This window comes from Aquarana catesbeiana, linkage group LG04 (genome assembly GCF_042186555.1).
Source record: "Aquarana catesbeiana isolate 2022-GZ linkage group LG04, ASM4218655v1, whole genome shotgun sequence".
NCBI classification, from domain to species: Eukaryota; Metazoa; Chordata; class Amphibia; order Anura; family Ranidae; genus Aquarana; species Aquarana catesbeiana.
The window spans coordinates 459,835,014-459,862,252 of NC_133327.1; the positions used below are offsets into that span (position 1 = coordinate 459,835,014).

Consider the following 27,239-nt stretch of genomic DNA (forward strand, 5'->3'; position numbering starts at 1 on the left):
TAAATCTATCCTGTATTTTGTAGACGCTATAACTTTTGCGCAAACCAATCGATATTCGCTTATTGTGATTTTTTTTTACCAAAAATATGTAGAAGAATACGTATCGGCCAAAACTGAGGAAAATAAAAAAAAAAAATGTAAAAAAAATGGGATCTTTATTATAGCAAAAAGTAAAAAATATTGTGTTTTTTTCAAAATTGTCGCTCTCCTTTTGTTTATAGCGCAAAAAATAAAAACCGCAGAGGTGATCAAATGCCACCAAAAGAAAGCTCTATTTGTGGGGAAAAAAGGACATCAATTTTGTTTGGGTACAACATCGCACGACTGCGCAATTGTCGTTTAAAGTGCGACAGCGCTGAAAACTAAAAATTGGTCTGGGAAGGAAGGGGGTGAAAATGCCCTGTATTGAACCGGTTAAGCACCGAGATGTTGGCCGATGTAGGGTCTGTCATGAATTCGTCTGTCACTGATGCTAGTTTCTCTGAGGCCTGATGGAGCAGTATTTTGGAGGATGCTTTCAGCCTACTTATGCGTCTGGATAGGGTGAATCGGACATGTAGTTTAAATGCTTCCCATATTAGGCCTATAGACGCCGTGTCCCGGTTTGTATTGAAATAGAACTGTCATTCCCTCTGTATATCATCTTGGTCATTTAGAGCAGACAGCCAAAAAGGGTGAAGGTGCCATGTGCGGGGCCCTGTTGGTGCAATTCTTAAGGAAGCCCACCATGGAGCATAATCAGACAGGGACCTGGTGTGGTAACCTGAGTCCTCAAGCAGGGGGAGTAGAACATCTGAGACCAGAATAAAATCTATATGGGACATGGTGGAGTGTCTCGCCGAGAAACATGAAAAGGCCTGAGTGTCCGGGTGTTTGAAGCGCCATGTGTCTGTCAGTGAGAATTCTGTCAATGTGCGGCTCAAACGGGTAGTGGTAGGGAGCTGGACAGTCTGGCTCGATTGTAGTCTGTCATTGGTTGGGTTTAGAACCATATTGAAATCCCCAAGCCAAATGGCTGGGATTGTGGGGTGCTCTGCCATGTACAGGAATCCCTCATTAACCATAGTGGAATTGTAGGGCGGAGGAATATAGTAGGCCAGGATAAGATATTGCGTACCATACAGAGTACAATGTAGAAAGATGAACCTGCCCTGGGGATCCGTTTGCACCGAGATGATTCCGAATTGGGTTGTTTTAGAAATTAAAATGGACACGCCACGGGAGTATGTAGTGTGGGTGGCGTGATACGTCCACCCTATCCATGGGCGTTTAAGAGCAAGTTGGAGTTGGCCAGTGACATGTGCCTCTACCAAGACAATTATGTCCGCCCGGTAGGATTTGAGACAACCAAACACTGCTGTGTGCTTGAGCTTGTCCCGAATCACACGGACGTTCCAGGTTAGGAATTATATGGTGGTCATGCGTTATTTGGTTGGGTATTTTTTAGGAGGATTGGCGGATCAGTCCCCAAAGCAGGGTCATCTACATAATACAGTGGTGTGTACAATCTTGAGCATCGCAATAACAAAGTGTACCATGCATACTTACATCCTATGTGACTCATTACATTATAATTTGTTGACCTTAAGTTTGTCCTCTTTTTAGTGGGACTTCCTGTTCTCAGCAGCCTAGGTGACTCCTCCTCTCGCCCTAGGCAGCCCCTCCCTGCCAGCGATCTTCTGGGACACAACACAGGTCCTAGAAAATTGGCTGGCCAATGGCAGAGCGGCTCGCGCAGTGAGCGCCCGGCCGTGAAGCCATAAGCTGTCACAGCCGGGTGTCACTGCCCACAGTAGATATGACGGTGCCAAGGAGAGGAGGGGGAGAGGTGCGGCCGCATCGATGGACCATGGGACAGGTGAGTGTCTGTTTACTAAAAGTCAGCAGCTAAACTTTTTGTAGCTGCTGACTTTTAAAAAACTAAAAAATGGGTGGAACTCCACTTTAGGAAGTGCACTAATCCGGTGCACTACAGGGTACAGGAATTCACACACACGGCTGCTGGGAGGTCAGGAGGGATTAGAATCCACAACTGACAAACAGCCCTGTTTAGTTCCCTGTACTGTCTCTGTGCTAACAATTCTCTGGGCTTCCCCGTTTGCACCTTCCAGCACACTAGGAGTTAACACAGTGGAATATGCAAACGGGGGGAAGCCGGGGAAATGTCAGCACAGAGCACGTGCAGGAGTCAGTGTAGGTAGAGTACAAACACATTTGTACTCTACATACTGCTGTTAAAATACCTGTGTGGTAATAACTGCAGAGTTATAATCCATTAAGTGCCCACCGCTGTATGTGCATTTTAAAATATATGCAGCTTCATACCTCATTTCTTAGTCTGTGTATACCTGTATATGCCGCTCATGTGACTGCCTGGTCCGGCCCGCCTCTCTCCTCACGTCAGTGGGAGTTCTCAGCCCCGCCCACCGACTGTAGCTATAAGATCAGAAGAGAGGCGGCCGAAGCTGATGTCAAGAGAGACGTCAGAGGAAAGAGGCAGGCCAGACCTGGCAGTCACATGAGCGGCATATACAGTTATACACACACTAAAAAATGAGTTGTGAAGCTGCATATATTTTAAAAACACATACAGCGGTGGGCACTTAATGGATTATAACTCTGCATTTATTACAAAAGTTTTTTTGACAGACACGCTCGGAGCGCTCTTCCGGGAGGGGCAGGGCAAGTCGGGATGACGTCACCCAACATCGATTTTTCGGATCGCATGCATCGATGCCGCATCGCGGACACCCTAATCACGATGCAGCGATTAAATTCCACACCCCTAATATATAGTCATACTGATAAACCCCGACACGTTTCGACCATTAGTAGTAGAGGTCTTCTGCTGGGGAAAGGGAGTACAAGAACTCTACAAAGAAATGTGTTATAAGAATAACTATATTTGAAAGTTAAGCAGCCGTATATATTAATATTGGCATGGATTACAATGCTTCAATCATTTTTACCACTGACGGCTGTAAAGGTAGCCTCCCAAGTACAGTGCCTAAAGATTGCTCAAGGATCCAGACCACATGGCAGGAACTTCCGGCCCACTGCACAGATGAAGGGGCTGAATGTCCAGAAGGCCAATGAGAGGGCCTACAAGAGGCCGCGCTTGAGCCCACCCCCAGGAGAGGGAGAGGAGGAGCCAGGAGCCGAGAACAGAACCAAAAAACTCACTGAGTCACTGGGGGGGTATGGAATAATAATGGTATATTACATGGGATATCACTTTGTAAAAAGCCAACAGTCCTAGTGAATGAGTGTGTAAATGTGTGTAAATGAAGAGTGAACTTGTGAAAGGAGTAAGTGGCGTAAAAAGGAAAGGAAGAGTGACGCCAAAGAAGGGACAAAACCGAGGAGTGAGTGGGGAAGGTGTGAAGAGGGGAGGGGGAGTGAAAAGGTGCGTGGATAAAGAAAGAAGGGAGATGAAAGACTGAAAACAGGCAACTGAGATGACAAAGAGAAAAAAACAGAGTGACAATATAGATGCAAAGTGAGAATGTGACTAAAAAAAATGAACAAAATGTGTATAACAAAACTGGCGCCACCCAGTTCTGAAGGACAGAAAGGGATATGGGAGAAAAGACCAATTAGATAAAAGTGATGAGTGCAGTGTAAATAAAAACCAACAAACCAAAAACTGCAAAAAAGGTGAAAAAAAATAAGTTTGAGGAATGTGTGCTGGGTGATAGTGAGAGGAAAAACGAGTGACAAGGTAGAGCATTAAAGGGGAAATATAATAGAAGCTTCGACAGGTTTACCTAGTAGGGTAGATTGATGGTATTGATTCATCAAGCTACAATGTAAAAAAGATGGTGATGCAAGATAGCTACACATCAAATGTTCATTTGAGCAGACAAACAATTTGAAAGACCTAAAAAAAACTAATAGTATGTAAATAGAAATATATTAAGTTTGGGATACATCCATTTGGACATAAGTACCCAAAAATGTAAGGAACATTACTTACTTTAACCTGTTGCCGACCGCCGCACACCGATGTACGTCGGCACAGGTGGAAACAGTTGATTTTACTTCACTTGATTTTTATTCGCTGTTTTTAACCGAAGATCTCTATAGATCTATTGTAGACAAAAGCAATTTGTACGCTGGTCAACACATCGCCACTATTCCCCAGTCCTCCCTTGCCAGAGATTGGAAACCAATTACGGTTTCCGAATTTAAGGTCTTTCTGGGCCTATCCCTCCTTATGGGCATAACCAAAAAGAGTGAGTTGCGGTCATATTGGTCCACTGACCCAATTCACCATATGCCCGTGTTCTCTGCTTCCATGGCCAGGGCACAATACGAGCAGATATTTGCGGTTCATGCACTTCAACAACAATGAACTCTGTCGTCCTCGTGGAGATCCTGGATACGATCGGCTCTACAAAATTCGGCCCCTCGTAAACCACTTCAACCAACGTTTTGCAGACTTGTTTACTCCCCATCAAGTTGTCTGCGGTGATGAGTCCCTGATTAAGTTTTCTGGCCGCTTGTCATTCAAACAGTACCTTCCAAGCAAGCGTGCCAGATACGGGGTCAAGAAGTATAAGCTTTGTGACAGGGCCACAGGCTATACATGTAGTTTTATGGTTTACGAGGGAAGAGATAGTCACGTAGAGCCGACAAACTGCCCTGACTACATAGGAAGCGCTGGCAAGATTGTGTGGGACTTGATGTCACCCTTATTCGGAAAGGGGTACCACTTGTACGTGGACAATTATTACATGAGCGTGCCACTTTTTAGTCACTTGTTTGATCATCAGATTGGAGCATGTGGCACCGTGCGATCTAATCGCCTGGGGTTTTCCCCAGAGACTTGTAGATTCCCGTCTTAGGCTAGGGGAGAGAGCCTGCTTGAAGTGTAATAACTTGCTCGCTATGAAGTGGAGGGATAATAAGAATATTTTCGTTCTTACCTCCTTTCATGCAGACACGACTGTCCAAATTACTATGGTGACTGGTGTTGTGGAGAAACCCCTCTGTGTCCACGAATATAACCAAAATATGGGCAGGGTGGACCTCAACGACCAGTTGTTGGCGCCGTAGCTAGTTGCCCGTAAGGCCAGACGCTGGTATAAAAAAAGTGTCTGTATACTTATTTCAATTGGCTTTGCTGAACGCTCATGTGCTATTTTCCTTATGTCCTCCTGAGTACCTCTACCCAACGAGCCCCCCCAAAGAAAATGTGTTTGTAGAAAGCGCAGATATAGGCGTGACAGCCACTATTATTGTCCCTCCTGTCCTGACAATCCTGGTCTTTGCATTGGTGAATGTTTTGAGCGCTACCATACACTAGTTGAGTTTTAGCTTAGGGTACAGCATTGCACAGACTAGGCACACTTTCATAGGGTCTCCCAAGATGCCATCGCATTTTGAGAGACCCGAACCTGGAACCGGTTAGTTACAAAAGTTAGTTATAAAAAAAATTTAAAAAAGTGTAAAAAAAAAAAAAAAAAAATTACACAACAAAAATATAAAACAAAACAAACAAAAATAGTTGTCGTTTTATTGTTCTCTCTCTCTATTGTTCTGCTCTTTTTTACTGTATTCTATTCTGCAATGATTTATTGTTATTATGTTTTATCATGTTTGCTTTTCAGGTATGTCATTTTTTTATAGTTTACTGTGTTTTATTGTTAACCATTTTTTTGTTTTCAGGTACGCCATTCAGCTGCAGCGCGGATTTATTTATCTTGACAGCAACAGCGTTTGTTCCCACGATACATAAAGCCGTGACTCCAGCGCTGTTGGAGGTGATTTCACCACCACAAAAAAAAGAGCATATATGCCGAAGCAAATAGCTTGGGGTGTCTACTTTCCAAAATGGGGTCATTTGGGGGGGTTTTGTGCCATCTTGGCATTTTATGGCCTTCAAAACTGTGATAGGTAGTGAAGAGTGAAATCAAAAATTTACGACCTTAGAAATCCTGAAGGCGGTGCTTGGTTTTCGGGGGGCCCCGTACGCGGCTAGGCTCCCAAAAAGTCCCACATGTGGTATCCCTGTACTCAGGAGAAGCAGCAAAATGTATTTTGGGGTGCAATTCCACATATAACCATGGCATATGTGAGCAATATATCATTTAGTGACAACTTTTTGTAATTTTTTTTTTTTTTGTCATTATTCAATCACTTGGAACAAAAAAAATTAATATTCAATGGGCTCAACATGCCTCTCGGCAATTTCCTTGGGGTGTCTACTTTCCAAAATGGGGTCATGGGGGGGGGTTGTACTGCCCTGCCATTTTAGCACCTCAAGAAATGAGATAGCCAGTCATAAATTAAAAGCTGTGTAAATTCCAGAAAACGTACCCTAGTTTGTAGACGCTATACCTTTTGCGCAAACCAATAAATATACGCTTATTGACTTTGTTTTTACCAAAGACATGTGGCTGAATACACTTTTGCCTAAATGTATGACTAAAATTGAGTTTATTGGATTTTTTTTATAACAAAAAGTAGAAAATATCTTTTTTTTTTCAAACATTTCTGTCTTTTTCCATTTACAGCGCAAAAAATAAGAGGTGATCAAATACCATCAAATGAAAGCTCTATTGTGGGTAAAAAAAGGACGCAAATTTTGTTTGGGTACAGCATTGCATGACCGCGCAATTAGCAGTTAAAGTGACGCAGTGCTAAATTGTAAAAAGTGCTCTGGTCAGGAAGGGGGTAAAACCTTCCGTGGCTGAAGTGGTTAAACGCAGACAAGATTTTGGTCTATTCGGGGTGATAACTGCCTGGGATCTGAAGAAAATCCTCATTACCCAGGCTTTATATATGTTGGACCCAATAAGACAAGGGATATGATAGGCCCTGTGCCGGTAAACGCCCCCTCCCTCTCACCCAGCCCCTCTCGAGTGATGGGGGAAGGAGCCGCCATCATAGGCGGCCACCACTCCGTCTTCCCGGCATTCCGGAAGGGGAAAACCCGCCAATCGCTGTCGTCACTTCCGCCGCAACGTGCGTGATGTCATGGCGTGCTGCACACGTCAAGAGGAGCTCACACATGCGCGGCAGGCCAGAGGGCGCCCGGAGTGATCGCTAGACGCCGCCAGGAGAGATGTCCTCCCTCCAGCAGCCGACAGAGAAGGCCACCTTCGGAACACAGAGAAAGGGGGACAAAACGGCAACCGGTGCCATCATCCCCCTCACCTGCCATGAGGCCCAAACGAACACCACCCGTAGCCATACAGGGCCACGCAGTCAGAACCTGTAACAGCAAGAGGGCACAGTTAAAAAATCAAACCGGTCAGATTGTATATATACATGTCAAAACAATTAATATACATGAACAATATTAATTAAATAAACAATAATCATGAGCTTGCAATCTACGTTCAAAAAGACAGCAAAGGAAGAAACTCCTGAATGACACTAGACAGGGGCTAAAACATCTGGTATAGTTGAATATACATTACTGTGTTTTGCCCGATACAAAACCCTTTAAGAACGGGGCAAAAGAGATGGACTTGTTCAGGTCAGGATATACTGTTGCCTGTAGCCTGAAGATCCACCTCTGTTCCCACTGAAGGAGGGACTTGTTCCAATTGCCGCCTCTAACCGGAATATTTATTCAGTCAAGGGCGACGAAAGAAACTTTGGGCATCTTGTAATAATGTTTAGACACCATGTGTCTACCAAGTGGTAGAAATTGATTTCCAATTTGCATACTGTAGGTGTGCTGTGTTATGTGGCACCGAAACTCCTGTCTGGTTTTCCCTATATAAAATACACTGCATTCGCAGAGCATAATATATACTAGGCCGTGGCTATGACTGTTAGGGAAATGGAGAGGGTAAAACATCTCTCCATTCGGTAGTAAAAAATGTATTTTCCTTTCTAATAAGGGGACAAAGAGAGCAGTGACCACATGGAAAGGACCCTCTTGCGGGACAATGCTCTTTTAACAATTCTCCCCTAAACTCACTTGTGACTAGTCTGTCTTTAAAGTGGAGTTCCACCCACTTTTACAACTCTTCAGCATCCCTCACTAAACTGCACACTGTAAACAAATTGGATATTTTTTAATTTTTTTTTTCCCAGCACTTACTGTATATCTGCTGTATTCATTTTTCACTTCCTCCTCCCTGGCCGCGGCCCATCGCATCATTTCCTGTTTGCAATGCCTTCTGGGAAGGGGCGGCAACTTCCTCTGACACTGCCGTTGCTATGGAAACCTGACCTGAAACCTATTACACTGCTTGTGCTGCACTGAGCATGTGCGAGATCTGCAAGGATGAGATCCAGGAAGAAATACAGTCTGGCTTCAGATGCCCAGACTTAAGATGGCCACGGCCTGCTGTAAGTTTATAAAATGACAAACTACTGCTATAAACGAACAAAACAGACCTTAGTTTATAGACTAACTTTACTAGAATACATTAAGCTTGTGTATTATAGGGGTATTTTTATTTAAAAAGTATCATTTTGGCCGGAACACCACTTTAATTGACATAGCCCTTCTGGAAGTAATTGAGGGAGCATCTGGAACAAATTTCTGAATTTTCAAATCATCAGTGAAGATAGGCCAATGACATTGGATAATGTCTCTAATCTGTTTATGTTGCTTCGAAAAACGCATAAAATTAACTGAGTTGTGTTGCAGTCTGACGTCTGTTGAGGCTGGGTTTTAAGCAGAAGGTCATTACGGGACTTAGTGGCCGCTTTGCTAAAAGCCTTACGTAGGCAGGACCGACTATATCCTCTTTCCAAACATCTGTCTTGTAATTTACCTGCTTCCTCCCTAAAGAAACCTTCATCAGAACAGTTTCTACGAAGGCGTAAATATTGTCCGAAAGGTATGGAGTTTGGGGTGGGGTAGGGTGAAAACTGTCGTCATGCAGCACAGTGTTCCTGGCCGTCTCTTTTCTAAACAGTGTGCTGCGTAGTTTTCCCCCTACACTAGACAGAACCTAAACATTAAGAAAGGTAAATGGTACTTGTATCAAAGGTCATGGTGAATTTTTAATTTTAAATTGTTAATACTGATCTGATCCAAAAATTCCATAAGCATAGCTTCCGTACCTTCCCAGACGATGCAGACATCGTCAATGTACCTGAAACAAAGAAGAAAACTAATGCGCAAAACCAAGGCGAGCCAAAGCAGCTAAAGAGGACTAAGAATCAAGAATCTGTTTAGAAGGCTTAGATTGATGACCATCCGAAATCCTCCAGATGTCTTTCTTACCAGGAAAACATTTGAATAAAACCCTTGGAATTTCTGATCCTCCGGAACAGGGGAAATAACTCCTGATTCCCAAAGGGAAATCAGATCTAACATGCCCTGCCGTCTCTCATGATCTCTGGGCAGCCGAGTGAGAAAAAACCTCTGGGGAGGAGGGAGATTGAACTCCAACCTGTATCCCTCTCCTATGATCTTGAGCAGGGGTGTCAAACTGGCGGCCCTCCAGCTGTTGCGAAACTACAAGTCCCATGAGGCATTGCAAGGCTGACAGTTACAATCATGACTCCCACAGGCAGAGGCATGATGGGACTTATAGTTTCGCAACAGCTGGAGGGCCACCAGTTTGAGACCCCTGATCTTGAGGATAAAAGGATTTTCTGTTATCTCTGCCCATTCCTTGACGAAACTGGTCAGCCTTCCCCCTGCCCCTGACCTGGTGTCACAGAGTTTTTGGTCGGGGCTGAAGGAGCAGCTAAATGACCACTTTTTCTTGGCCTGCTGACCACCTGTCTTGACGTTAGCTTTGTTCTGAAAGCTATGAAAGGGCCTCTTTGGGGCTTAGCCTTCCGAGATGGAAAACGCTTACCCTTCTCTGAAGACCCACCTGGTATTTCCTCCAAAGCTGAACCAAATAAAAGTTTGTCTTCAAAGGGAATACCACAAAGCTTATTTCTGCAGGTCAGATCCCTGTCCCAGGATTTTAACCAGATTGCTCGCCTAGAACAATTTATCAGCGCTGACATTTTGGCCACTGACCTAACCGAGTCTGCAGCTGTGTCTGCCAAAAAAGTCACTGATTTGGCAATCAGGGGGAGAGATTCTCTGACCTCCTCCACTGGTGTGTTGGAGGAGAGAAGGTCATCTAGCCTATGAACCCATACATCTAGATTCCTAGCTATACATGTGGATGCCAGGGCTGGCCCAAGAGAGGAGGCTGAAGCCTCCCAGGCTTTATGGAGTAAAGCGTCAGCTTTCCTCTCCATCTGATCCTTAAGTCTTCAAATGAGAGATCTGATTTTTTAGACACTTGTGACATAGGAGCATCCAGTCAAGGACATTTGAAAAACATTTCCTCAATATCCGACTGGAAGGGAAATCTCCTTTTATGCCCTCTGGACAACCTTCTCTCAGGTTTTTTCCATTCAGACAGGACCATGTCCTTAAGCGACTGGTGTACAGGAAAACACTTGTGCTTACGCCCCTGAAGACCCCTATACCATTCTATCCTGAACCGACTGAGTCTGCTGTGGCGACTCAATCTGCTCAGAAGTATAAACTGCTTTCAACAGTTCCTCAATATCTTTGATTAGGAATAGATATCTGGGAGAGTTAACAGGCTCCTCAACCTCTGACGTGGACTCCTCCTCAGACGTAGAATTCGAGTTCTCCACCTCCTCCGGGTCAGAGGCCGCCCGTGAACTCACGGTCTCTAACACTAAGGGAGGTAGAGACCTCGCCGAGCCTGAAGGGACCTGGGACACTGTCACAGCTGTTGAAGTGGAAGGACCTAACCCTGCTAATCTATCATTAAAAGACTGGAAGGAAGAAACCACTTCTTTCATGGAAACCATTAATTCCTTTAGGGTAGAAACAAAATCAGCCCCTGCCACTGAAGAAATACAAGTCTCACACAATAGTTTTCTACAGCTACCAGGAAGCTTAGATCTACAGTTCCCACATTTTCTCTTAACAGGCTTGTCAACCGAGGAGAAAAAAAATCAATATAAGAAAGGCATATAAACTGACACTTTCTCTATACATCCACCCCTGGCCCTAATAGCTCTCAATTAACAGTAGGAGAGGTACTAACCTTTGGGGGTAGTACTGGACTCGGATGCAGCCGCTGGGTCAGTTTGAGCGGGTGCTCTGCCCTCAGCATCCATAACGAGGAGGAGCCAGGCAGGAGAGCGATCTGTAGCTTCTGAACGCTGTCCACTTGTCGTGTCCTAGCAGCACATCCCCAGCAGCGTGACAAACCAAACCGGTCCTTTAAATGAAAAAGACTCGGCAACTGGAAGTGTGTTACGCCGCTTCCGGCGCCATCTTGCCGCATCACCAGAAGTGCATCATCCGACGCCATCTTGGAACACTCCAAAGGAGAAATACACGAGGAAGCACTCCTCCGCTACCCCAGATACTCAGACGTCGGACAAGCACGCTGGGGGGTGGCAGTTGCAAATGTCTTCACAAAGGCAAGTAACAACAAAAGAGGGGGCCCTTTTCAGGCTGCACAAGCAGAAAATACTGTAGACATGGCCACAACCGGTCTGGGTATTACTGAACAAGGGGGGTCCGCTAACCACAGTCACCACACCAAAAAGAAAAACAAACGTAGCAGTGCGTACTCCTGGAGGTCTGGAAACACAAAAAACTGAGGGAGGGAGGGCCTTTTAAATTGTGGTTTGTGCTTCCTGTAGAAGACGGAGCCAATCATCTCTCAAGTAGCTGTCCTGGGAGATGAAGGTGGAAATGTCAGTTAGGTGTCCGATCTGTCTTCCACAATCCCACTAAAAATTGCTGATCACCAGCATTACTAGTAAAAAAAAAATAAATAAAAATTCCATAAATCTATCCCCTATTTTGTAGACGCTCTAACTTTTGCGCAAACCAATCAATATACGCTTATTGTTTTTTTTTTTTACCAAAAATATGTAGAATACATATTGGCCTAAACGGATGAAAAAAATTGTTATATATATATATATATATATATATATTTTGGGATATGTATTTATAACAGAAGGTAAAAAATATAGTTTTTATTTTTTTTTTTTTTTTTACAAAATTGTCGGTCTTTTTCTGTTTCTAGCACAAAAAATTAAAAACTGCAGAGGTGATCAAATACCACCAAAAGAAAGCTCTATTTGCGGGGAAAAAAGGACATTTCGATCGGGTACAATGTCGCATGACCGTGCAATTGTCAGGACACTTTCACACTGGGGTGGGTGGGCGTCGACGGTAAAGCGCCGCTATTTTTAGCTGCGCTTTTTGGCCGCTAGCGGGATGCTTTTAAATGCCACTAGTGGATGAAAAAGGGTTAAAAGCACCCGCAAAGCGCCGCTGCCCATTGATTTCAATGGGCAGCGGCGCTTTAGGAGCGGTGTATACACTGCTCCTGAAGCGCCTCAAAGATGCTGCTTGCAGGACTTTTTTTTTAGCATCCTGCCAGTGCACAGTTCCAGTGTGAAAGCACTCAGGCTTTGACACTGCAGTGACAGAAGAGGTGCTTTACATGCACTGTTTTTAGCGCTATAGCTAGAGTTGCCACCTCATCCCTTTTTAACCCCGAACACATATGAATTACACAGGTTCTGAGGCTAATTAAAAGCACATAAGGCACCAAGTGAGTTTAATTACCACCTTAATCAGCCACAGAACCTGTGTAATTAATATGTGTTAGGGTTTAAAGGGATGAGGTGGCAGCTATAGCGCCTGTAAAGCGCCTCAGTGTGAAAGTAGCCTTAAATTAATGCAGTGCCATGTAGCAAAAAAATGGCCCGGTCATTAAGGGGGTAAATCCTTCCAGGTCTGAAGTGGTTTTAAAAAAAAATGTATAAGGGGCAAAGTCTCTCGGTAGACGACCCCTCAATAAATAAGCAGATGTGTAAGGTCTGCTTTAAGCTGCCACATAGCTACTGCACGTCTGCCGTCCATAAAGGTGGGCTGAGGGCAGAATGGTAAAACCAAGTTCTTCCACAGTAGTAAGCAAATTCCTTCTCAACTTTTAGGAGGCACGCCACAGACTCCAGCTCAGCTCTCACACAGCACCAGTTCTAAGAACCCAACCTCCCACAGACTTGTTTCCTTTTTAGCAGTTAGACCCACAAGAACTAAGGAAATGGCGTTCACCTGGAGGGCCTGTCAGGAAAACGTGTCTGTACATAGCCAAGTAGACACTTCACTCCGAAAAGAACAGGGATAAACGTCACCAAGCGGAGCCGGTGTTCCGTCAGAATTGGCGACCCGTCGGATTCGGCAACGGAAGTAACGTTGCGTCACTACACTGCGACAACCGGAAGTGACGCATTTTTATTGCGTAACACACTTACAAAACATTCCTCGGGTTTACCAAAACATAAAACGTATAAATAAAAGTGACTGTTAACAGTATGGAAAAAAAAATGTTCAAAACGAATTGGCCAGGAAAAGATATGACAGAGCCCATGGACGTCCTTCCCTTAACAATAATGGCGGCTCAGCTATCTAGGGTGAGTAGGCTGCCATGTTGACCGGAAGTTCGGAGAGTGACAGTTCTCACAGGCGGAAGGGTTAGCCGTGATTGTTGTAAACATGACTGAAACCAGTGCGTGGGCCCTCCGCCTGAGGAGGCAGTTGGAATACAACAACTTCAATGCAGAACAGTACGTGAAGGTCCTGTCGCAGCAGTCAGACGGAGATCGGGACTTACAGGAGCATCAGCAGCGCATACAGAGCCTGGCTGATGAGACAGCACAGAGCCTTAAGCGCAATGTCTACCAGAATTACCGGCAGTTCATTGAAACCGCCCGAGAGATCAGTTACCTGGAGGGAGAGATGTATCAACTCAGCCACATCCTGACTGAGCAGAAAGGCATCATGGAGAGCGTGGCCCAGACTCTGCTACATACCGACCGCACCGAGGCCGCCCGGGAGCTGCAGGCAGCTTTTCACAAGGAGGCCGAGGAGGGAAAAGTCAGGAACCTGACAACCCTGCTGGAGAAGGTGGAGGGCTGCAAGAACCTGCTTGAGACTCCAGGGAGGTATGGGTATAATAAGACACCAGTGATCCGCTGGGTATGTAGAGCATGACTGACCCGCAGGGTATAGGATATGGACAATCTGCTGGGTATAGGACAGCATATTGGGAACACAGTTTTCAGGGATCTGAAGGTTTATGGTATCGGTGAACAAACCGAAAAGCTGGAGGTGTCTTACAATTCAGATGTACCATCTGTTTAATATTCTGTTTATGTATTTAAATAAATTGAAAGTGCAAGGAGGAAAGGAATGAAGCATTACTGAAAATTGTATCAAATACTTAAAGTAATTTTCCTTTCCTGGTACCAATTCATGGCAGCATACATTTTATTTATTTATTACAGGTACTTATGTAGCGCTGGGAATTTACACATCGCTTTACATATATATTTTTGATTGAAAATGTATACTGTGGAACTCAGGGGCATGGAGGAGGATGCAGTGACAGTCAGCGGTGACCGATCACCGCTGACTGTCACTGCATCCTCCTCCATGCCCCCTCCTTTCCTCTGTCCCCCTCCGTTCCGCCGTTCCTCTCTCCTTCTCTGTGCCTCTCCGCTGTCCCCCTCCGTTCCTCTCTCCTTCTCTGTCCCCCTCCACTGTGCCTCTCCACTGTCCCCCTCTGTTCCGCCATTCCCCTCTCCTTCTCTGTCCCCCTCCGCTGTCCCCTCCGTTCTGCTGTGCCTCTCCGCTGTCCCCTCAGTTCTGTTGTGCCTCTCCGCTGTCCCCCTCCGTTCCGCCGTTCCCCTCTCCTTCTCTGTCCCCCTCCACTGTCCCCTCTGTCTGCTGTGCCTCTCCGCTGTCCCCCTCCGTTCTGCTGTGCCTCTCCGCTGTCCCCCTCCGTTCTGCTGTGCCTCTCCGCTGTCCCCCTCCGTTCTGCTGTGCCTCTCCGCTGTCCCCCTCCGTTCCGCCGTTCCCCTCTCCTTCTCTGTCCCCCTCCGCTGTCCCCCTCCGTTCTGCTGTGCCTCTCCGCTGTCCCCCTCCGTTCTGCTGTGCCTCTCCGCTGTCCCCCTCCGTTCTGCTGTGCCTCTCCGCTGTCCCCCTCCGTTCTGCTGTAACTCTCCGCTGTCCCCCTCCGTTCTGCTGTGCCTCTCCGCTGCCCCCCTCCGTTCTGCTGTGCCTCTCCGCTGCCCCCCTCCGTTCTGCTGTGCCTCTCCGCTGCCCCCCTCCGTTCTGCTGTGCCTCTCCGCTGTCCCCCTCCGTTCTGCTGTGCCTCTCCGCTGTCCCCCTCCGTTCTGCTGTGCCTCTCCGCTGTCCCCCTCCGTTCTGCTGTAACTCTCCGCTGTCCCCCTCCGTTCTGCTGTGCCTCTCCGCTGCCCCCCTCCGTTCTGCTGTGCCTCTCCGCTGCCCCCCTCCGTTCTGCTGTGCCTCTCCGCTGCCCCCCTCCGTTCTGCTGTGCCTCTCCGCTGCCCCCCTCCGTTCTGCTGTGCCTCTCCGCTGCCCCCCTCCGTTCTGCTGTGCCTCTCCGCTGTCCCCCTCCGTTCTGCTGTGCCTCTCCGCTGTCCCCCTCCGTTCTGCTGTGCCTCTCCGCTGTCCCCCTCCGTTCTGCTGTGCCTCTCCGCTGTCCCCCTCCGTTCTGCTGTGCCTCTCCGCTGTCCCCCTCCGTTCTGCTGTGCCTCTCTGCTGTGCCTCTCCGCTGTCCCCCTCCGTTCTGCTGTGCCTCTCCGCTGTCCCCCTCCGTTCTGCTGTGCCTCTCCGCTGTCCCCCTCCGTTCTGCTGTGCCTCTCCGCTGTCCCCCTCCGTTCTGCTGTGCCTCTCCGCTGTCCCCCTCCGTTCTGCTGTGCCTCTCCGCTGTCCCCCTCCGTTCTGCTGTGCCTCTCCGCTGTCCCCCTCCGTTCTGCTGTGCCTCTCCGCTGTCCCCCTCCGTTCTGCTGTGCCTCTCCGCTGTCCCCCTCCGTTCTGCTGTGCCTCTCCGCTGTCCCCCTCCGTTCTGCTGTGCCTCTCCGCTGTCCCCCTCCGATCTGCTGTGCCTCTCCGCTGTCCCCCTCCGTTCTGCTGTGCCTCTCCGCTGTCCCCCTCCGTTCTGCTGTGCCTCTCCGCTGTCCCCCTCCGTTCTGCTGTGCCTCTCCGCTGTCCCCCTCCGTTCTGCTGTGCCTCTCCGCTGTCCCCCTCCGTTCTGCTGTGCCTCTCCGCTGTCCCCCTCCGTTCTGCTGTGCCTCTCCGCTGTCCCCCTCCGTTCTGCTGTGCCTCTCCGCTGTCCCCCTCCGTTCTGCTGTGCCTCTCCGCTGTCCCCCTCCGTTCTGCTGTGCCTCTCCGCTGTCCCCCTCCGTTCTGCTGTGCCTCTCCGCTGTCCCCCTCCGTTCTGCTGTGCCTCTCCGCTGTCCCCCTCCGTTCTGCTGTGCCTCTCCGCTGTCCCCCTCCGTTCTGCTGTGCCTCTCCGCTAGGGTTGTCCCGATACCGATACTAGTATCGGTATCGGCACCGATACCAAGCAATTGCCCAAGTACTTGTACTCGGGCAAATGCTCCCGATGCTTCCCCCGATACCTAGAGGACAGCTGTGATCGGCGTGTGGGGGAGTTACAAGATTCTCCCCCAGCGGCTTTCACCAGCTTTAGTGACATACAGCGGTGATCGCTCACAGCTGACTGTCACTGCATCCTCCTCCGTGCCCCCTCCATTCCTCTGTGCCTCTCCGCTGTCCCCTCCGTTCCTCTCTCCTTATCTGTCCCCCTCCGTTCCTCTCTCCTTATCTGTCCCCCTCCGTTCCTCTCTCCTTATCTGTCCCCCTCCGTTCCTCTCTCCTTATCTGTCCCCCTCCGTTCCTCTCTCCTTATCTGTCCCCCTCCGTTCCTCTCTCCTTATCTGTCCCCCTCCGTTCCTCTCTCCTTGTCTGTCCCCCTCCGTTCCTCTCTCCTTATCTGTCCCCCTCCGTTCCTCTCTCCTTATCTGTCCCCCTCCGTTCCTCTCTCCTTATCTGTCCCCCTCCGTTCCTCTCTCCTTATCTGTCCCCCTCCGTTCCTCTCTCCTTATCTGTCCCCCTCCGTTCCTCTCTCCTTATCTGTCCCCCTCCGTTCCTCTCTCCTTATCTGTCCCCCTCCGTTCCTCTCTCCTTATCGGTCCCCCTCCGTTCCTCTCTCCTTATCGGTCCCCCTCCGTTCCTCTCTCCTTATCGGTCCCCCTCCGTTCCTCTCTCCTTATCGGTCCCCCTCCGTTCCTCTCTCCTTATCGGTCCCCCTCCATTCCTCTCTCCTTATCGGTCCCCCTCCGTTCTCCCCCTCAGTTCCTCCGTCCCCCTCCTCCTTCCTTTCTGTATGGACAGAGTCAGCTGACTCTGTCCATTCACATAACTGAAACATTGTAATCTCCTGTGATTACGATGTATCAGTTTATGAATGGAGAGAAGCCGCTGTCTTCTCTCCATTCATTCTCAGTGCAGCTGAGGCTGCAGAGAAAGGGACTGGGGAATCTCTATCCTCTGTCTCTTTCTCTGTCTCAAGGGGGAGATATCAGAGGTCTGTTAAGACCCCTGATATCTCACCAAAGCCCCCCAAAAGGGCTGAATTAAAAAAAAAAAAAAAAAAAAACCACAATAAAGAATAAAAAAAATATTATTGTAAAAAAAAAAAAAAAAAAAAAAAAAAAACCCCACACACACACACACACACACAACGTTCACCCCCCCCCAAAAAAAATAGCAAAAAAGAAAACTGTCACGTGACATTAAAAAAAAAAAAGTATCGGTATCGGCGAGTACTAGAAAAAAAGTATCGGTACTTGTACTCGGTCCTAAAAAAGTGGTATCGGGACAACCCTACTCTCCGCTGTCCCCCTCCGTTCCGCCGTTCCTCTCTCCTTCTCTGTGTCTCTCCGCTGTCCCCCTCCGTTCCTCTCTCCTTCTCTGTGCCTCTCCGCTGTCCCCCTCCGTTCCCCCCCTCCGTTGTGCTGTCCTCCTCCTCCTTCCTTTGTGAATGGATAGAGTCAGCTGACTCTGTCCATTCACAAAACTGAAACATTGTAATCTCCTGTGATTACGATGTGTCAGTTTATGAATGGAGAGGAGCCGCTGTCTTCTCTCCATTCATTTTCAGTGCAGTGGCCTCCGTGACTTGTGGTTCCACTCCCCTTAGGCAAATAAACTCACCAGCTCCTCTTGCCTCACACTCTCGTTCTCGGCTTCAAGGCTTTATCCCACACAGAAGGGGGCAAAATGATGACCTCCATTGATTCCCCGTTATATATCCAGAGTAAAAAAGCAGTAATCTCTCCACATATAAAAAAGAAAGCGATCCAATAGTGCAGTAACGCAACAAAATTTATTAAAACATCAAAAATAAATACAATTCATAAAAAATAAATAGTTGTTTATTTAACAGTGATATTAGTAACACCAAATAATGTCCTGTAAAAAAACTGAAAAATAAAACAAAGTCTTTCAAGTGAATCTGCAGCAAACCACAGTGAAAAAATGGCAAAGAAATTATAAAATGTGATATGAAAAATACTGTGTGTAAATATGATAAAAAAAAATCTGTGTCCTGGAAAAAATGAATACAGTCTGTGAAAATCTATTGTACATCAATCCAAAATCCAGAAATGTTCTTAATATGGTGGTTCATCAAGTGCTCCCCGCCTTCAACTGCAACCCCACTCGTGCCCGCACTCACCAGAGCACCTAACCCCTGCAGGGGTAATAGACGTGTAGGTTAGGATCCAACAGTGATGGTAGTGGATATTCCTTCACACGGGTGCCGTTATCTTCCCCCTTTCCTTATGTACCACGGAAATCCTCTTAATAATCCCCAACGATAGACATCCATATAGTGTAGAGAAAAAGGAGCCTCATAGTGTGAATCCGAAAACAAAATTTATTGTAAATACTAAAAACTAGTTTAAAAAACAGGAGCTCCACTGCTCTGCTCGCTGACTAAAGCCGACTTCCGCATCAGCAGCGTGGTAGCGGCGTGCGTTCCACAGCCTGCCTACCAAAAACCGGAAGTTAAGAAAAGACGTATTGCGTACCACGTAGCCCCGCCTTACGCGTTTCATCACACAGACGTCATCTGAGGCACGGGCCCTTTTAGCTGAGTCTCATAGACTCACTGATCACAGAGCACACCGTGCATGCCCTGCGCCATCATATGACGGCCTCCCGGTAAAGTAGGTCCATGCTGTAGCCGTCATTCGGCTATAGTGCAGACGGGAAGGGGATAAGTATTCACAGCCTTTGCTCAATACTTTGTTGAAGCACCTTTGGCACCAATTACATCAAGGATGTCTCTGTTCATTGCTGTATTCATCTCACCCTCAATCCTGATTAGTCTTCCAGTTCCTGCCACTGTAAAACATCCCACAGCATGATGCCATCACAATGTTTCACTGTAGGGATAGTATTGGCCAGGTTATGAGCGGTGCCTGGTTTCCTCCAATCTTTGTTTCATCAGACCAGAGAACTTTGTTTCTCGTGGTCTGAGAATCCTTTGGGTGCCTTTTGGCAAACTCCTGATGGGCTGTCATGTGCCGTTTATTGAGGAGTGGCTTCCGTCTGACTACTCCTACCATACAGGCCTGATTGGTGGTGTGCTGCAGAGATGGTTGTTCTTCTGGAAGGTTCTCCTCTCTCCACAGAGAAATGCTGGAGCTCTGTCAGAGTGACCATTGGGTTCTTGGTCACCTCCCTGACTAAGGCCCTTCTCCCCCAATTGCTCAGTTTGGCCGGCGGCCCGCTCTAGTAAGAGTCCTGGTGGTTCCAAACTTCTTCCATTTACAAATGATGGGAGGCCACTGTGCTCATTGGGACCTTCAATGCTGCAGAATTTTTCTTTACCCTTCTCCAGATCTGTGCCTCAATACAATCATGTCTCTGAGGTCTACAGACAATTCCTTGGACTTCATGGCTTGGTTTGAGCTCTGACATGCACTGTTAACTGTGGGACCTTTTTATGTAGACAGGTTTGTGCCTTTCCAAATAGTAAAAAAGTCCCACACTCCGCTTCAGTGCTTTCGTCATATACCGCTTCCTCCAGTCTGAATATAGATATTAGATATTAGCTGTGTATTACAACCAGGAACAAGGCAGGATTTGTTTGGCTGCAAGCTGGAACATTAACTGTTTTATTTGAGATCTCACACAAATATATACACCAGAATGACAATACAATCTGTAACCAGAAACCTAATTAACATGAGCTAACTAACTAATCCCTTAGACAGCCTTGTGACTCAGAGGCATGACCTTTCAGGACACAATCAACATTATCATAAATACAAGCACAAGACACCTTTACACAATAGCAGAAGCTAATTACAATTAACAATACAAACGGTGATCTCCCCCCTCCTCAGCCTAGTAGGCAACAGACTATAGTAGGAGTAAACTGTTCGGCTCCTACACTAGAGGCCTGTGATCAGCTCTTCATCAGCGTATAACGACTGGCATAAAATGTGACTTTAAATAGTGTAGTAAAGGTGTGTGTATAGTAGCGGCCATTTTCTCGTAGCCTCCCAATTTTATTGTATTACTCTGGCTGTTTTCTAATAGCCCTAAAGGCAGGTGGAAACACACGGGTCATCAGAGAGAGCCATTCCTCTAATGTTGTTACCTTACTGCATTAAGGTTAGAGGCTTGAGAGCACAAAGGTGTCACCACAATGGAAAGAAAAGGCACCAGTCACTTTATTCATTACAATGAGCTGAGAGGGGCACCTATCGCCACATTGCAGTTTTATTCATTAGACCATCAGTGTCATTTTTTTTTTTTTTTTTTTTGAATTTTCATTTCAATATTTTCTTCACTATAATTCTGGTTTTAATACCACACTGGTCACTGCATATAAGGGCTTACCTAGGTAGGAGTCCATGGCGCAGGGATGTGCGTTAACTCTTGCAAATACACACAGCCCACAGTACAAAGAGATAAGCTACCTGGGCTGTGAATCTGTGCACGGGGGCTTGACAAGAATAGCCAAGGGATAGTCAAGGTAAAGCCACAGTCAGGGATTCCAGAAGTCAGGATAACGATAAACAAAGCCAGGGTCTGAAGCCAGGGTCAGTCTTGGAACTCTGCAACAGGAAACAGAAACACTTGGCAAACAAGAGAAAATGAACTTGACAAAGCCCTCCAGGAGTGACAGGTACAAACAGAGTATCGCCCACAGTACTTCATGCTAAACTAGGCATGGCTGGAAAGCAGGCTGAATAGAACTAAGGTGTGGCTCAGAGGTAAAGAAACAGGAGCAAGAACAGACAGTCATGAGTTCAATACCACCCAGAACCACTTGGGGTGCGACCACATCTGGCCGTCTGCAAGGCACAGTAGGGATCATAACACTGCATTGTTAAGAAGTTGTCAGTCGTTGTTTATGCATGACAAGCATGTAATTTTGGCGCTACTTATTGTGGGAATTTTATTATAGTTTATTTGTATACGTTTATTTAGAAGCATATTTGTGTATCTCGCTTTCTTTACACCATTTAGGCTTCATGCACTTGAGATGCTGGTGCAAACTCTGCTGAACACATGTTTTTAAAAGCTGAAACCGGTGTTTAGAAACGCCCGTTCTGCCGCGTTTGCATGCTGCGTTTAACCGCATTTGCGTCTAGAAGCTCAGAAAGCATGATAAATTTTAACTATTTCCGCCATTTTGATCAGAGTGAGCAGCAGCAGCAGAGAGAGCAGTTGTATACTTGCATTTGCCTCTCTTTCTGTGTTTTTTTTTTTTTTTGGAAATGGATCCCATATTGCAGAGCAGAGAACGACATTTTGCGACCCGACTTTGGGGCCCCGTATCTCGGGGCCACTTGGTGCTAGGAACCCCAACTTTGGATATGTTGTATTGCTACAACATCCACTGTTCCACTGTGTTTGCACACCAAATTCCTAGCACCAAGTGGCCCAGAGATATGTGGCCCTAAATTCGGGTCGCAAAATGTCATTGTGCAGTTTACCATCATATTTCTGTGTTTTCTGGTCCAAAACGATAGGGTTCCTTTAAACCACTTATAAATGCAAACGCGGCTAAATGCGGTACCGGCGTTTAGCCGCATTTGGCGTCTGAAACATGGAAAACTTTTGCGTCTGAACCCATTTTTTTTGCTTCTGGAAAAACGAGGTTAAACACAACTGCCTAAAAACGCCAAAAAACGAGAATGTGTACTTGGACACATAGGTTAACATTGAATGAGTTCAATGGCAGTTGAAAAAAGTGTCCAACTGCCTCTGAAAGCGCATTTAACAGCGTCTCGTGTGCATGAGGCCTTATGGTTTACAACAAACTTTTATTGCATCATTATCTAGCCACAGATCAGCTAATTGGTGCTTGCAGCAGTCAGTTCCTTTCCATCCAGCTTTAAAGTGATAGCGCGGGAGCATTACTTTTTTTTATAATGAATTTAAACCATTTTGGAATAGGGCTGCAAACTAACAAAATGTGGAAAAAGTGAAGCACTGTGAATACTTTCCGGATTCACTGCCCTTTTTGAGAATATTTGTACCACATTGGTTTTTATCCAATCAGCTGGTACTTATTCCTGTCAGTATGCTGTCCACAAAGATTATGAATAATGGTCTAGCTATAACCTAATGGAGTTCTTTGAGGAGTCTCAGGTGTAAGCCATCTGGTCCTGGTCTTTTATTTGTGTTAAGCTTTTCTAGTCTTTTCTTGACTCTGGCCACTGTTAGCCACAAAGGTACATCCTGTGACGTGTTACTAACAATGCAGTCGTGGTCAGTATACCTTTCTTTTTTCTGTGTAAAAGCATTTAGTACAGTTGCCTTCTCTGTGTCACACGTAACCACCCTCCCTTCATTGTCTCTTTATGCGGGCAATGTGCTCTGGTCTTGCTTTTTTAATGTTTAATATATCTAAAACATTAGTATAACAAATTAATATATAAAACATTTCTTAAAATTTATTTTTTACTCTCCTCTGTGTCTCTCCTAGTCTTTTTTAACCACCCTGATTGCGTTTTTACACTGTTTATTGCATTTCTTTAGAGTTGGAATGCTTACAATGACCCATCCCCTTTTATATTTTTTAAAGGCCATTTTTTTTCTCTTTAATAAGACTTTTTACATTACGGTTTAGCCACCCAGGTTTATCCTTCGCTCTTCTATATTTATTGCCCATTGGAATGCACTGGGTGATACCTTTGTTTAATATGTTCCTAAAGCATACCCATTTTTCTTCCGTGTTCAATGTGTCTAGGATTTGGTCCAAATTGATGTGTTGAGCACAGTTTAGAAAAGATGGGTCGTTTGAAATTTAGTGTTCTTGTGCTATCCTTGCGCATCTTTTTTCCTATGATTTACGCTAAATGTGATCATCCTGTGATCGCTAGATCCCAAGTTGTCCTGTATTTCCACATGGGAGATCAGACTTGAATCATTCGTAATTAATAGATCTAGCAATGCATTCTTTCTAGTCGGGGGAATCCACCAATTGAGACATGAAGTTGTCCTGTAAGACATTTAGGAAATGTTGGGCCTTTTTATGAGTGAGCTGTCCCCTCTTCCCAGTCAATATCGGGATACTTTCACACTGGGGTGCTTTTCTGGGGTTTTTGCACTAAAAATGGCACCTGTAAAGCACCTCTCAAGCCACCTCAGTGTGAAAGCCGGAGTGCTTTTACACTGGAGCGGTGCGCTTGCAGGACGGGAAAAAAAGTCCTGCGAGCAGCATCTTTTGAGGCGTTGCAGGAGGGATGAATACACCGCTCATAAAATGCCCCTGCCATTGAAATCCAGTGACCATTGTGGTCCAATGACTAGCGCTGCCAAAGTGCTTCAGCAGCGGCGCTTTGCGGGCACTTTTAACCCTTTTTCAGCCACTAGCAGGGGTTAAAAGCACCCCACTAGCGGCCAAAATCCGCCGCTAAAACTTAAGGCGCTTTATGGCCGACGCTCTCATAGCCCCAGTGTGAATGTGCCCTTAAAGTCCCCCATTATGATGACACGTCCTTTCCTTGCTGTCATTTCTAACTATGATAGGAGGTCCAGCTCCTCCTCCTCCTTCAGGTTGGGAGGCCTGTAACATATCCCCACTATTAACTACTTCCCGCAAACTGCCGTCATTGTACGTCGTTACTTTGATGTAGAATACTGGGGTTATGGCAGCAGTTAGCTGCCATAACCCCGGCATTGTCTTCAACGGCGGGCAGTCCTCTTTCAGATAAAAGTGTTCTCTGTGGTGGATTCACCGCAAAATCACTTTTAATCGACGGTGGCAGAGGTGCCCCCCTCTCGCCGCACTCCTGTGGTCTCCGCCGCCTGTAGCAGCGAACACAATCTGATCCTATCCCCTCAGTAGCATAGAGCCAAGTGAGGGAAAGATGGCAGAAGCGGGAGGTGATGACAAACGATGCTCATATAATCATTCCAAGGTACAAGTGCCGTAGCAGAGTGCCCATTTACTCACCATGCTCAGATGCAGGCTCCTTTTAACTCAATCTCCCACAATCCCCTGGGTTCCCAGGACATGCCCAGTGAGTATAAAGCTTCCCATACACTAGTAGATTTTCAAACAAATGTTCATGCGAACATTTGTATGAAAATTCATAGAACATTTGATATATATAATTCAAAATTTAAGTTTTGTTTTCTTTTGGAACAAGCAGATTTTCCCAATAGAAAATGGCAAACGCTGTTAGAAATTTGTTCATTCAAGTAAAACTTTCTATCCTGGTTCTTTAAATTTTCTTGTTGCTGCAGTAGAAAATTAATGTTGATTTGACCCCACTAATGATTAGAAAATAGGCTTTTTTTCCCAGATTTCTCTCAAGAAGTACAGCGACGTTGCAAGTCCTTTACTGATGTGAGACGCCGGCTCCGGGAAAAGGGAATACGCTTTGGCCTTTTGTAATCCAGCAGGCTCCGGATCACTGATGGTGATAACACTCGTTTCTCTGACACCCCCGAGGCTGCGGCGGCGTGGTTGGACACCTGCTAACTACATGCGACCGAGGAACCATGGTCGAATTCACCTAGCAGGGAATAGCTAAGTATCACCTTCCCCTTCAACAGAACTGTCTCCTGGTGACTTCCAGCATTACCCACTTTCTGTTCCCAGACCTGCTCTCCCTGCTACACTCCACCTTTACCCTAATTGAACGTCCAAAAATTCTTATTTTGCTGATTAGACTGCCGCTCACTCCTGCCTGAGGAGCTACAATAGTAACCACTGGATCACCCCACTTTTGATCAGAAGCGACCCCTGTTGTCCCCTATTTCCCTCCCCACCCTGAGCCGGGTTGGACTTCCCCAGGGAGTGATTCATCCACCTCCGGCCCTGTGGTCCAACTTCTAGAGGTCCCAGTGACGTAAGGATTCAATGTTTTTTTCAGTTATGGGGAAAAACCCTGCATCAGTTTTTATGACTCTCTGGCCTATTTTTTTGGTCTCTGAGCCGGGTTTTTATGATGTCTGGGTAGGGTGTTATATGTTCTGGGGAGAGGGGTTTTTCTGTTTGTAGATATGAATACATACTGTGCTGCAATGCTTCGTTGGGTTTTGACCCTAATGAATATATGTGCCAATTTTGGGTTCACTTACATCTGTTGGTTGGTTGGGCTTATCCTGCTCCTGTTCCCCCCTGGTGTTCCATGATGGCTCCCTCAGATGCTGAACTGCTGACCATTCTGTCGTGGAACGTCAGGGGGCTTAACTCCAAATACAAACGATCACTGTTATTCCATTATTTAAAACCTCATAACCCCCACATAGTGCTGCTCCAGGAGACGCACTTAACTGGTAGTAAGGTTCTGGCTTTGAAAAAGCCCTGGGTGCAAAGGGCGCTACATGCGACCTACTCCTCGTATTCTCAAGGGGTGTCTATACTGATCAGCAAACGAGTTCCATGTCTAATTCATGATGTTCACTTGGATCCCCAGGGGAAATATGTTATGGTAGTGTTGAGCATGTATAACAAGAAATATGTCATTGTGAATGTCTATCTACCTCCGAGCCAGATACAGATTCTTTACACGCTCTACGAGAGGCTGGCACCGCATTGCCCAGCGCATGCTCTGTTCATGGGAGATTTTAATGCTACACTGTCCCGTGACCTGGATAGGCCGTCTGCTCAATCTACTTTCAATTCTGATCTCGGAACGTGGGCTCAAGCAACAGATTTGCAAGAGGCATGGCGGTGGCTTCACCCCCATGATAGAATGTACTCCTGCGTCTCAACCACATTTAAAACCTCCTCCCGAATTGATTTGGCTTTTGCCAATGCTGCCCTGCTGGCCAGTATCCGGGAGGCAGTTACCTTCCCTCTGGCCTCTCTGACCACCACCCACTTAAATTGACCATTAGGACCACCAGGTCGCGGAACAAAGCCCTTTGGAGGTTACAACCCCATTGGATTAATAACGAGGCAGTCCATAACAGAGTTTCTCCTTCCTTGCAGGATTATTGGGCGCACAATGCGGGGTCGGCCTCCTTGGAGATGACATGGGACGCTTCCAAGGCACACAGCAGGAGTGAGTATATCTCGGCTGTGAAGGCGGAGCTTAGGGACATGGTCGCTGACCTGCAGCGCAAGGTTGAAGAGGCTCTGAATCAATATTCAGCCTCGGTAACAGTCTCCAATTTTGAACATCTCTCATCGCTTAGACGAGAACTGCATCTCCATATTTCAGACACCACCAGGCTTGGTATACAACATAGCAGACAGGAATACTTTGAGCATGGAGATAAGAATAGCAAACTACAATACTTCTAGCACAACAGGATAGGCCCTTAGCAGTTATATCGGAAATCCTTATGGCAGATGGCGTATTAGTCACCTCTCAGGAGGATATCCTGTCTGCATTTACCTAGTTTTATACCTCTCTGTATGTCTCCTCACTCCCTGGCAAGTTTGACCCTACACCTATGATCTCTATGTTGGCACTGGGGTGGCTCTCTGATGCGGAGAGGCAACTCCTTGTCTCAGATCACCCCAGAAGAAGTCACAATGGCCATTAAGTCTTTCCCGGCAGGTAAAACCCTGGGGCCGGATGGCCTGCCCATGGAGTATTATAGAACACACACGGAACTACTTGCCCCCAAACTAGCTCAGATGTTTCAAGCCTGTTTGCAACAGGGCTCCTTACCGTCTTCTATGAGGGAAGCCCATGTTGTTCTCATTCCAAAGCCTAATAAGGACCCTAAGCTGTGCACCTCCTACAGGCCAATAGTACTTCTCAATTGCGATCTAAAAATTCTAACCAAGCTACTGGCCACTAGACTTAATAAAGTAATAAAATCCCTGATTGACTCTGATCAAACAGGCTTTATGCCCAGTAGGTCCACAGACATTAACCGGTTCAATACCGGGCAATTTCACCCCCTTCCTTCCCAGGCCAATTTTTAGTTTTCAGCACTGTCGCAC

General features: G+C 46.5%; 2 protein-coding genes across 5 annotated transcripts in view; one reads left to right on the forward strand and one right to left on the reverse strand.

Annotated features, from left to right (window-relative positions):
• NTPCR (nucleoside-triphosphatase, cancer-related) overlaps positions 1 to 13,195 on the reverse strand; it is a 146,495-nt gene extending 133,300 nt beyond the window's left edge. The window contains exon 1 of one of the 4 annotated variants that reach the window (XR_012243939.1): positions 11,004 to 12,508. Coding sequence is in view for 3 of the 4 variants with exons in the window: in XM_073627547.1 (XP_073483648.1) it covers positions 11,004 to 11,076 (73 nt within the window). In the remaining variant the exon portion in view is untranslated. Of the gene's footprint in view, positions 1 to 11,003; positions 12,548 to 13,042 lie in introns of those variants that run through there. The other 3 variants (XM_073627547.1, XM_073627546.1, XM_073627544.1) reach the window with 3 other exon arrangements.
• A 187-nt stretch (positions 13,196 to 13,382) lies between these two features.
• Positions 13,383 to 27,239, forward strand: part of EXOC8 (exocyst complex component 8) — a 32,667-nt gene continuing 18,810 nt past the window's right edge. The window contains exon 1 of the mRNA XM_073627543.1: positions 13,383 to 13,932. Coding sequence (XP_073483644.1) covers positions 13,484 to 13,932 — 449 coding nt within the window. The 5' untranslated portion in view covers positions 13,383 to 13,483. The remainder of the gene's footprint in view (positions 13,933 to 27,239) is intronic.